General features: G+C 45.6%; 1 protein-coding gene across 1 annotated transcript in view; it reads left to right on the forward strand.

The window, feature by feature from the left end:
- cd81a (CD81 molecule a) overlaps nucleotides 1-11,944 on the forward strand; it is a 35,632-nt gene extending 23,688 nt beyond the window's left edge. Inside the window, exons 3-8 of the mRNA XM_036543448.1 lie at nucleotides 7,501-7,598; nucleotides 8,065-8,139; nucleotides 8,481-8,588; nucleotides 9,671-9,760; nucleotides 10,274-10,357; nucleotides 10,539-11,944. Coding sequence (XP_036399341.1) covers nucleotides 7,501-7,598; nucleotides 8,065-8,139; nucleotides 8,481-8,588; nucleotides 9,671-9,760; nucleotides 10,274-10,357; nucleotides 10,539-10,601 — 518 coding nt within the window. The 3' untranslated portion in view covers nucleotides 10,602-11,944. The remainder of the gene's footprint in view (nucleotides 1-7,500; nucleotides 7,599-8,064; nucleotides 8,140-8,480; nucleotides 8,589-9,670; nucleotides 9,761-10,273; nucleotides 10,358-10,538) is intronic.
- Nucleotides 11,945-12,645: the final 701 nt, after the last annotated feature.

Raw genomic sequence — 12,645 nt, forward strand, 5'->3', positions numbered from 1 at the left:
ACAGCCGCAGTCATTTGATTGCGGTCGGCATTGTGCAGTCCGTCGACGGGTGAAGCAGACAGTGAAACAAAAGGTGATGGAAAATGCTTTAACTGCACAGGGAACAGGCAGAGAGGAAAAAAACAAACAAAAAAAAAAAGGCTTAGTCCTGAGAAGGCCGGGATCACTTAGGGAGGGTTCTCCTTGCCTCGCCTTTTAAAAGCCAGAAAGGAAAATTTTCCTCACGGCCCCACCCTTTGCTCTCTCCCCTCCCCCACTGCTGCTGCCTCTCCCGCCTTTTGAGAAAGTTTTTCCCCCTAGCTCGTCAGTTTTTAGCACTGAGAAGTTCCGTTGCATCTCCATCTGTTTGTGTTTAGCGTCTGCAGGGCCGCGGTCTCTCCCTCCCCTCTCCCCACTCGCTCCGGGGGCGGGGGAGATGGTTCAGTTTTTCAGCTCTTTCCCCCTCTCTCTCTCTCTCTCCCGCGGAACGCTGCCGGGAAGGCGATCTTGTGTGAACGCTCCCCTCCAAGTGCGGGAAGCTTGATATCGAGAGAGCCCTAATTGAGCCATTACGTGTTTGAGCATGGCTTTCCTCGCGTCCGGTTTGTGTCGGAAGGAGCACAAAACTCGCTGGCACTCAGATGTACTGACCGCTAGCTTAGCAGCTTTGTGCTAACCCTTCCCAATGGTATAGTACAAAATACTGTCCCACCATGCAGTCACAGATTAACCAATGGGAAAAAAGGAAGCAGCCTTGACATACTTTCTGTCACATTAGGAACAGTGTTCATCGTGGAGACTCACAAGAGTTCACATGTGGGAGTATACCAGCGCTGCATCCCAAAAAGTTTGGAGCAAAAGACAGTTGTGCTGTTTTGCAATGTGTTGTCACAAGTAGCGGGGTTGCTGATGGGAGACGAAGTTCACTGCCAGGCTACAGAGTCATTAATCAAGGGGAAGGTCATTAAGATAATCAGGTCTGTTCCAAGAATCTCACAATGAACTGAGGAAGTAGCACTTCGAAAAAGGATTTGGTCATAATCAGAGATGTTTGGGTTTTTAATCCAATTCTTTATTTGTTTTTCTTTTACAACGCTGCACTAACAAAGATCAGTCCTGTGTTAACATTTTCACTGTTGTTTTTTTTTTTTTTTTTTTTTGTTAGTCACTGTTGGTAAATGCCCCAAATACCAAAACGTGTTTTATTCCGATAAAGAAGCAGATCCGATGTTCGTAGCAAAGTCAGGAAGCTTTATTTGCACAGCCGGCCATGGGAACAACAGCATGGAGCAGAGGTTCGACAGGTATGGGATTTAGTTCTTTTTTATACAGTTACAGTAGGTACATTCACATATGAGTTACAATGACCAGAGGGGGTGCTGTTTTTGATTGGTTTTGTGGAGCTGTGCATTGCTGAACAGCTCCCTCTCTAATTGGGTCTCTCCTGAACCTTGTTACCTAATTGGCTCTGTAGGGTTCAAACTTCAGAAGTGAAGTCCGTATATGGTCATGGGGAACCCTGTGTTCCACAGACTGTTATCGTCAAGAGGTGCCTTTTGGCTCCGGTCAGATGAAGCGGCATTGCTTTGTATTATAATACACATTGCTTGTCTCCGGCGTTTGTATTCTAATACACATCGCTTGTCTCCGGTGTTTGTATTCTAATACACATCGCTTGTCTCCGGATCAAATGCCGTGCTGTTCCACAGAACTGTCCCCTTACATAGTCATGGGTTAATAATTAACACACATCAGTGTATCTCTTGTGCTTGGCCTTGAACTGGTAATTTAGACAGAATTTGCACATAGAGCAGGACATTCAGTTAGCTATAAATTGTCATTAATGAACATTTCAGCGAATTATCTTTTTCCCCAGAATTCCAAATCAGGCAAACCCTGTAAAGAATTCAAATTACTGTAAATGTCTGAAGGATGCAGTGAAACACTGCAGCCATTACAACAACATAGCAAACTTTATCAGGGAGAAACGCACCTACATTTTAAAAATAGCTGACTATGTACTGAAGTCGATGCAACTGGCAAGTTACTTGTGGGGAGTCCCCGACTTCCTGAAAAGTGTTGTGAAGCACCGTGTAACCTCAGCAGGCCTCTGAGTCACGCAGGCACATCTGCGGCCTCCCTGCACGAGTGTATCTCCGAGGGGCCGCTGTGAACATGACTACACTGCCAAGCTATTTCCTGCTCTCCACAGGATGCACCTGTTTGCACGAGGCACACGGATCACCGTTGCCATGTACGAGAAAAGCTTCCTCGCTGCTCTGGTCTTGCGGTTAGGGTGTCTGTGGCAGCGCCCTCAAAAGTTCAAGGTTCAACCCCTGGCCGAGTCATGCCGATACCGTTTCAATGGCACCCAGTCCACCTCAGCTTATGACTCAAGGGTGGACCTAGATGATGACCCAGAGGCATTACATTCACTGGCTTTAGTTTATTATTATTAGTTTATTTATTGTTGATTTAGGCCTTCTCTGCTAGCTTCTGATCAGGTCCCAGATCAGTTAAGCTGAGGGGTACAGGAAGCGGAGTCGGAGTGTGGAACAATGAAATCGGGGGAACCCCTGCTCTTTCTACCAAAAATGTACTGGACACCAGTGCTCTGCCCCCCCCTCCGGGCTCAGGTGTGAGCCTGTCAGTCCGGGTGGGTCCTCAGCCCCTCATGATAACCAGACCCAGGTCCACAGCACAGCCAGCCAATCATGGACGCTCTCCCCTGGGGAGCACGCCTTTCATCCTCTAGACATGACGTCAGCCCATCTGCAGGAGGGAGGGAGCCAGTAGTATAAAACACAGTACTTTTATTGCGCCCAAAGGGAAAATTCACTTTGTGCCACTTACAAAGTACCGGACAGAAATACAACACTGTACACTTTAGTTAGCAGGTTATGGTACAGTTTCACAATAAACAGTGCAGTCCAGTGTAACCAGAGTTTGTTAGTCATGCACACAGCATGCATTTGAGTCGTCTACTCAAATGCCTGCTTTGCTTGTATAAGGCAGTGATGTGCAGGAAGGCTTATTTTGATCCTGTTTACAGCCTGACTTCCTTCACCCTTTAAGGGTGGGGAATGAAGACAGAAGGGGGTGAGTGAAAGCGAACAGGCGAAGAGTAGTGGTAAAAGGGCAAGAACAAGAGGGAGGAAAGTGGCGTAAACCCAGGAACTGTGGAAGGAAGAGAGAGGGGGAGGGAGTGAAAGGGGCAGTTAGAGATAGTGGGAAAGGGCTGAGAGCGAGGGAGGCAGCAGGAGATCAGAGGAGAGGCAAAACCTCTGCATTGTCCCACCATTTCGCATGCTGGTCACGCCCACTACCCCCCCCAACCCCCCCCCAACATTTAGACGCTGTCACAGTGAAGGATGGCCGTGCGGTGGCAGGGATTGAGAGAGAGAGAGGATATGGTCATGATTTAATCTTGGGGGGGGGGGGGGGTGGGGGGGGAGTTGTTACCACACAGCCGCAATTAGGAAAATTGAAACATGACTCGATTAGACCTTCAGGCACTGATCTATAAATCAATTCGGCTACCGGGACACAAAAATGCGCCGTCGCCCCGACGACGGGGGCCAGCGCTCTGTCCCTCATTTCCCGGGAATGACGAGGGGAACGTAATTACCGGAAGACTCAGAAAGCAGGCCGGGGGCTAAGCTTCGTCGTCTGATTTAAGCTCCACAATAAAGGTCCGCCGGAGACACATCGCAGTCCCGCGAGCCAGCAAATCTTTCAAACAGCAAGCAAATTGAGAAGAAAAAGACCTGTGAACTTTGGGACGGACTGATTCAGCTGATCAGACAGCGCAGGCTCACAGGGGGGATACTCCCTGTTTTTACACTCTGGATGAAGATGTCACTGTCAGAAACAAGCGCCACGCTGTGGGAAGTAAGGAAGGTTTGTAACACGTGGCAGCTGCTGAAGAAAGGTTTTCTGTATGTAAGCCGATGTAGGTTGTTAAATTGCAGAATAAGCAATACCCAACACTTTTTAGTCCTGTCTACGGCTGATCCTACTACCTCACTATGCTGCTTCTCACATAGTCTTTATGCACATGTGATCCAGGAGATCCAGCATTCAGGATCTTTGATCAGAAGGTGCTTTTTATTTTGTTTTTATTCTATAGTTCTGTGTACTTTTTCCAGGTTTGCTTTGTCCATACCGTTTTACTCAGCATCAAACCTTGGTGTATTATCACCTGTAGTAGATTTAGGGGTGCCCACTTTAATCTACTAGCATTTCAGAGTACCCTAGTGATGTTCCCATAGAGTAGTCATTCAGCCCCTGGACCCTCCAAGGTTGTCGTCATGGAAACAGGACGGTGGAAGGTGGAACAATAGTGTTTTATTGCGTCACTGGACCGCTGGCCTCGGCGACCATCACTCACTACCAATAATGGACACAAGCCTTAATGGCTGGGAGAGGCAGAAAGAAAGGGGTGGTGAGTTTAATGAGAGAGAGAGAGAGAGAGACAGAGAGAGACAGTGAGGGTGAGAATTTGAATTTAAACTGCAGCTTGGTCATACCACAACACACAACCAACTCAGCACAGTTTTGTTACAGAGCAACATATCAGCCACCTGGCCTGTGATTACACTGTTCACGCAAATGAGAGCAGTCATCCCACAGAAAAAAAGCCACAAAATACTGTTTCTATCTGTAAGGGAAGGTCAATTTTAATCTACTCAACAGTTCACCCCCCTCCCCCGACTGCATTTTTGGTCATCCTGTAAAATTTAAAATCAGCCTGTGGTCTGGGTCTGATGGAAACTTTGAACATCAGCTTCTGAAGAGATTATTGACATTAAAGAAATTGTTTTCAAATGTGCATTTCTGAGATCAGATGACTGTCATTTTTGTTTCTTTTATCAAGTTGTGTGCTTAATTTGCCACTTTGTTCTTTTTATTGTTTGGAAAACAGCAGTTTATTTAGTCGTACTTGGCCCAATCCAGTGAAGTGGGTAGACAGTTCTTCAAACGGAGCTCTCAAACAAGCGCACTCAAAAATACGTAGAGATCGTTTCTCTCTGAAGACAAAAGGGACATTTTTCATGTGCGTCATAATTTTAGACAGCTAGAAAGCCACTGGCTGTTGTTGTTTCCTTTAGCTCCCCTCATCTGCTGGCCCCCAGAAATCATGGCTTATATATTACTTCCCATGGCTGTTTCCAGTCCTCAGCCAACCCTAGTGTTGCCCTCAGAGGCGTGTCCACATTGTGACGCTTTCTCTGATGGAAAACCTCAATAAACCCTCTGTATGCTATCATTCCAACTGTGAGATCCAAAGACATGGAATTCAGGAAAGTAAGGAGTTGTGCGCTCTGTGGTGGTGCATTTTGAAGGGCTTTGTAGGTGGGTGGGTGGAGGTAGTGGTATTGTGTTTTCCATGTAATTTAAGGGGAAGTGTTTAGCAGTGCGGTCAGTTCACTTTCCGATGGAAGCTTCTGAGATTCTTTAAAACAGAAGTAACGAGAGTGTTCTAAAGGAGGTGGGAAAAAGCAGAGGAGGCTTTTCCCCTTTTTTGTAGACCGTCATGAGTCAGAGGGGGTCAACCAGTTATGAGAGAGAACTATGCCTCGATGTGGTTATCTCCATAACGACAGCTCGTATCATGTCTGTGCCTGTGAGCTAAGGGGTGGGGGGTAGGGGGTTTCTGGGCGGAGTCGACGGTTGTGGCCGGAGATCCTGTGGTAAAAAGATAAAGTGCTCCCACTCTGTGAAGTAATGGGCCAGGCCTGCAATAATGGAATGCTGTGTGGGGGTGTGGGGTGTGGGGGGTGAGAAGTGAGGAACCTCAGACTCATGTGCAGGTCAGGAAGCACCAGTGTCAGAGGCCAAAGGTCGGCCTGCAGATTTGACACATTCTTGGGGGCTGTGCACTGGCATTTCCTGCCTGGGCATCTGTTCTGGCCAGGGGACCTAACAGGCCACAGTCACACAGCTGCTCTTCTCTTGCAAGCCAGGAGGCCACCCTTTGAGAAACTGATCTGCAACGTCTCTTAATACGTCTGATCTAAATGTGAGGAATATGACTTGGATTTGTGTCAAACTGTGTATTATCGCTGTTGTGTCCTCCATTCTATTTTAATGTTGTTCAATGTTTTACAGTGTTTCTCTTTTTTTTACCAGATATACTACAATATGAATTAAACTGAAAGTGGTAGTATATACACATGAATCAACAAGATATGATACACATTTTGACAAGTAAGAATAACTTACTGGTCTTTTCGGGGTAAGGCACTGTGAGGTCAGGATTTCCACTGACTGAATCATAGTCCCTTTTAAGGGGTTACTAATGGCTATAAATTCCAGAATCGTTGTTCACTGTGGTTTAGGTGTATATTATGTGTGCTTGGCATGTGGGTGTTAAGTTGTGACTTTTTGTGATCTGGGAGCAAATGGCTGAACTGCTTCTGAACTGCTTCTTCCATGCAGCTCATGTCCCGTAGGGTCCAATGGGAATCCTGACGTCTCAAAGATTTGTGCCAGCATACATGTAAATTATGTAATCGGAGCAACCAAGTGGACAGAAACATGAATAAAGCTCTGTATTAGGTGTCACTCAGCCATTGAAAAGCCACAGGAACATTGGTTTTCAGGGCCTGGAGTCATTAGAACATTTCCACAGTATCACTCAAAACATCATTTTCTTTCAATATTTTTTTCTTTTGTTTTAATGAGACCATAAGCATGTTGGTCCCATATCCTTGAGTTTCACTTATCTTCCACATACACACGGTGTGCTTCCCTATCCTGCATTCAGACTATCTCTCTTTCCCCTCACTGTCCTGCTGGGTTCAAACAACAGCATACCACAGTCATCAACTATTAAAATAGCTGCATGTTAGTTAGAGTAGTACTTTTCACAACATCAATTTTGTCGATAAGCAAGTAATCCGTGAACTGCAGGTCTCTTGCTCTCTTTCTCTCTCTTGCTCCTTTTTTTTTCTCGGTTTACTGAGGGCCATTCACCAAATCCCGAGTTTCCTTGGTTACCAGTGAGGGCCAGTCAGAGAGACAGGGAGATGTAAACAAGGCAAAGGGAGGGGTTTGGGGGCGAGGACTGTAAAATGGCTGAAAGACTGTCTCCAGCTGGAGTCTGCTCCTCCAGATGCACCACATCATTCCCTGGGTAACCAACGAGAGCCTGGCCCAGCGGCCGCCTAAGGAGGAGGCCCCTGCAACACCACTCTCGTGACTCAAAATTGCATTAAAAACACTCCTCAAGGAACGCAATATGTGCATTGGCTAAGAGTGCCCTCTTGTGGGAGGCCTGTGCGGTGCAGCTATATTTACATTCCTTGTCTGCTGCTATTGTTCCATTTCCCTGCTGGTCATGGGAATAAGAGCAACTGTGGCAGGAAGGTCCCAGTGATGTGGCAGCCACATCCGCTGTGTCAGTTCGAGCCCACAGGCGTGATCAGTAGTAAAAGCGTGCATGTCACATGACCTGGCTTTCACCCAGTCGTCTTCATGACTTCCACCTCACCTCCTGCGCTCTCTCCCTTCCCACAGGTGTCTACATATTGATTGCCGTGGGCGCTGTGATGATGTTTGTGGGGTTCCTGGGTTGCTACGGTGCCATCCAGGAGTCGCAGTGCCTCCTGGGAACGGTGAGTCCACAGCATGAGGGCCAAAATCAGCCAGCTTCACATGGGTGCATAACCACAAGCCTCTCTAATTAGGTTATAGTTAATGGCATTGAGTCTTGCAAAACAAACAAACCACAAAACAAAAGGGAGAAGAATTTTTCAAAAGTTTGTGGTCTCTGAACCACAGGGAGAAGACAAAATGCAGTTTCCTTCAACAGTGCTGTCAGTTTTTCCAAATACGGCATGAATTAAAAGATGCAGTCAGATTTCCTAACTAATAACATAATTTGGCTTGCTGCAAACAAATTGAATGAAATATTGAACAGCAGGAATGTATTGTAATGCAATTCCCTCTGCAAAACAATCTGGTGTACCAGGGTAAAAAAAAGTGTTGCCAATGTGTTTACAGAACACAACACACTGTCTAAAATGAAATGATGTTAACAAGGTAATAATGACACTATTATTCAAACCCACAATTCTCCAGTTCTTTGCCTGCTTGGTGATCCTGTTTGCCTGTGAAGTAGCTGCTGGAATCTGGGGATTCATGAACAAGGACACGGTAAGAGAATTCTCAGTGAGCTCGCACACACACACACGCACACACCACATACATGCACTCCCTCTCATGTTAAAACCTGAAGAGGCAGACAAGTATATTCCTCCTTAAATAGATCTAATGCATACTGCAGATGTTTGAAGGAAAGTGGGAACAGAAAATGCTTGACTCTTGGCCTCTTGCAGACTGCAATTTTACAGACTGTTTATCATGTTAGCATTTCCTGGGCAACTGCTACTGTGCTTGGTACTGTGGGAAATGTAGTCCCCCTTCATTTGTGTAGTCCATTTATAGCCTATGAAAACTTCCAAACCTGCCAACCAATTCTGTCCTCTCCATTTTAGATCTCCAAGGAGCTGGTTAACTTCTACGACAGCGCGTATGATAAGGGGGCACGTGACAAGCAGGGCAACCCGGGAGCCGCCACAGTGCTGAAGGTGTTCCATGAGACGGTAAGTAACCCTCAGCTGTTCGCGCTCACCTTTTTCTCCCATGGCTCTGAGAGAAAAATCGGAAACGGGAGTGAGAGAGACCAGACAGCAGATGGCAATGTCTGCAATAGTGGCAGGTAGCCCCAGTCCTTGCAAGGCCCTGAGGCTATACCATGTTCTTTGCCCTGCTCTTCAGTTTTGCTGTGAGTGGAAGGTAATCAGCTGACTGAAAGGAGACTCTAAAGTCGTTCTCACACTACAGTGGCTGCCCGAGTCAATGTCGCTTAGCAGACCCTTTTATTAAGTGGCAAAGGGTGCAGCTTACATTTTAAACAGTTTTGGCATGGCGGTGCAGTAGCTGCAACATTGTTCAGTTAGCTATGTGTCATCAGAGTTACAGAACTGGATCCTTGGCTACGTCATCAGTTTGCACCCTGGTCTTGCCTAGCACGAATAATGTCAGTAACAAGCCTTCCAGTGAATTTTATGTACACTGGAATTGAAATACATGAGATGACGCAAGTGAACTGTCACAAAATGTAAATTCACTGAAAGCCACACTGTCATGCTTTGGGTTCATTACAATCATAACAATAATGTGCATTATTTTGATGAAATGATATTTAGATGTAGAAAACAGAATCAAAAATTGAACCATGGAAACATACACACTCGATCAGTGATAGAAGTAGATGGGGTTGCAGTGAAACTTCCGCATAAAATCATAACATAAAGTGATACCGATATTTGCCTCACTGTATCTTTTTAATATCAGTAACATAGAAAAAGCATACGCATTTGTGTATTCAGATATGCAAATCCATTCCAAAATTTCTCTTACATTTCCCGAGAATCGCTGTTCAGATGTGTGTTGCAAATTTTGGTACAGAAGCCGAATTAAATTACATCCCAGCTTGGTGCAAAAATAAATCTATATTCATACGTGTACTCTGTTCAGTATGTTCTGTTTGTAGAGTGTCGGGTTTGATTGGGGAGCGCTCCCGAAGTGGAGTCGCATGGACAAGTGAAACAGGTGTCCCGGGCAGTGTAATTACCCATTAATGACATCAAGCAACATTCTGTGACCTTGTGTTCCCTTTTAGCTGGACTGCTGTGGAAAGGGTGACTTGACGGGAATAGTGGATCATTTCAGTGACATTTGTCCCAAGGGTGCACTTTTCGAAATTAAACAGGTAAACCTGCCCCTCTGTTGTCCTCACTTTGTACACTCGAGGGAGGGGAGCTTCCTAAGACAGCAAGGAAAGAGTGCTTTCGGTCTAAGCTTTTAGTGCATGGGCTTTCCCCATGATTTCTCACCCAGATTGTTAGCTAGAGAGATCGATTTTAGATCAGACAGAGTAGCTGTTCACATTTCTCAAAAAAGCAAGCCTCGCTCAGGTTGAACGGGTACAGTCTCCATTTAATTGCCCTTAGTTGGCACAAGGAGCATGTGACATCAAATCAAAGGGAATATAGAATAGAAGTTCATAGAAAGAACAGCTACATTACAAGGACAACAATCCAAAAAAGATTTCTTTTGCTCTGGTGTGTGTATGTGTGTGTGTGTGTGTGTGTGTGTGTGTTGGCCAGTATATCAAACAAAATAACCCTTTGATATTACCCTGTTTGATAATGCTGCAATGTGATTCAGTTAGCGTTATCGTCACAATTATTGTTTACCTCAATCAGTTTCTTCTCCTCCTCAGAACTGCCACACCAAACTGAACGAGCTGTTCTCCGACAAGCTGTACATAATTGGCATCGCCGCCCTGGTGGTCGCAGTCATCATGGTTGGTACCGTCGAGCAAGATCGCGCGTTAAAGATTAACCAATCTGTCAAGCGTGACCCCATTTGGCGGGCAGTTCTGGCGCGTCCACCTGTCTCCTGCGGAGACGCGCCAAGGCCCACGCGCGTGACAGCCACCCCAAAAGGCCGCACATCACACCTCCGTCTTCTCTTCTCCCCTGCAGATCTTCGAGATGATCTTCAGCATGGTGCTGTGCTGTGGCATCCGCAACAGCCCGGTGTACTGAGCAGAGAGGGGGAGGGGCCACGTAAAGACACGACTTCTGGAGATGCCAGTGACCGAAGGAAAAGATTTCTCTTCCATTTCATTTTATATTGGCCCACCACTTCCTAATGTAGTTGCTTACCCAGTTATCTCAGTCTTACTAAATACATTTCTTCTATAATGAATTTTTAAAGATTCCGGTAGCGTGTCACTGTCGCAGTGTGATCGTCTGTGTATTAATTGGCCCACAGTCTTGGGCAAACGGCCGGTTGATAAACATGAAGGACATTCTGTGACGCACGTATACACACACAGAGACACCACACGATATTTAATGTACATGTAAAACCTTTCATTAATTTTGTAATTTCCCGTGTTAATTGTTAAAGTAGGTATTGCTCCTGTGCTGAAGTTGAAAACATGTATTCTCTGGTTTATTGTTCTTTTTATATGTAGATATATAAACTGTATATATTGGCAGTATTTTATCCCTGGCAAGCATGGACGCATTGTCGACTTCCCTCGGTTCTTTGCTTGTTGTTCTGTCTGCCTTGTTGTTTGTTTGCTCAGTAACGGCCACTAAGAAACAACTTAAAGAGTGGAAATATGTTTGTTGAGAGGAAGGCCATTATGAAGTCAGGGTGGGGGAGGGTAGTGGTGTCCTCAGTTTTGGAGACCAAGCAGTGTTTGTGGAGTTTGGGGGGTTTTTTCAAAAGCATGTTGATTTGTTGGTCCTGTTTTGTACTAGCTGTCCCATACAGCTTAAAGCTATTATAGCAGTGGGCTCTGACTCATAACTGTACACAGCTCTAACCACCAGTAAAGTCACTCCAACTTTCCCCTGCCTACATTCAACAAGTAAAACGATCTGGGCTTGACTCTTGATTTCAGCCAGGCAGTCAGTGTGGAGTGAAGGTCGTAGAATCTGACTTATGACCTCAGGGTTGCAGATTTAAGTCTCAAATGGGACTCTGCAATAGTACCCTTGAGCAAGGTACAGAAACTGAAGAACTTGTAAGCTAAACAATTGTAAGGTGAAATTGTCAGCTCCTGCTTTGCCAAAGGCGCAATCGTAAAGAAGTAATGTAATCAGCTAGATGCAATGAATTCAAAATGATTCATACATTTGTCAACCTTGAAAATGCTAATCAAATTGGCTTCTTAGAATGCAAATCTTCCCCTTCCCACTGCCAGTCACTGTCTAGGATGTAGGAAATGTCCTGGCTCTAGTTTGGCTGCCATGTCACTAAGACCTAAGATAAATGAGGGCCTTACAACACATTTGCCAGGGTTTATTCAGCCATGAAGGGAGTTTGTGTGTTTATCTGTCCTTTTTTCCTGTGGTGATGCTGTTTGTTCAGGGTTTTTTTTAACCAATCCAAGCCATACAGTGCCCCCTAGCCTTACACTTTGAATGTGTCTTATCCCCATACCAGCTTTAAAAAAGGTTCTTTAAGAAAGTTTTTTTTTTGCCTGATGATGATCTTGTGACAGAAAAGCTTCCTTGGTTTTTTGAGTCCCCAGGCGTGTTTGTAGCTGTGTTGTCCCGTGGTGATATTAATGTTACACTTGGACCCACCCCTTGCCAAAGTGGATAGGTGAAGTCGGTACAGTGAAGGGTTTAAGAGAGCTGGCCTTCTGTCTGCCACAAAAGGACAAGCCTCCACTCCCACAGCCTTTGATTCCAGACAGTAAATGCCACTTCCCTTTAATTTCACACTGTGTGCAGTAGCTGCCAGGAGGATTTAAAAGGGTCTCCCCGTGAATGAATGAGAGGGATTAGATAGATGGCTGAGTAGCTATGACCCATCTTGTTATGTATGTGTATGTGTGTGTGTGTTTGTGTGTGCGTGTGTGTGGGTTCATTACCATGTGACTCTGCAGGACTATTGTTCTACAGCCCCCCTGCCCCACATCCACACAACACACACATGCTCATTCTTATTGGACAGCTGGATTCAAAGGATGTGCTATATGAATGCTCCTGTACCCCACCCCTATTTCTAGTAGAGCAGGCTCCAGCTTGATTTTGTCAGTTGACAGAGTGGGTGGAGTGTTTCAAGTGA

This window comes from Megalops cyprinoides, chromosome 13, assembly GCF_013368585.1.
Source record: "Megalops cyprinoides isolate fMegCyp1 chromosome 13, fMegCyp1.pri, whole genome shotgun sequence".
Lineage (NCBI taxonomy): Eukaryota > Metazoa > Chordata > Actinopteri > Elopiformes > Megalopidae > Megalops > Megalops cyprinoides.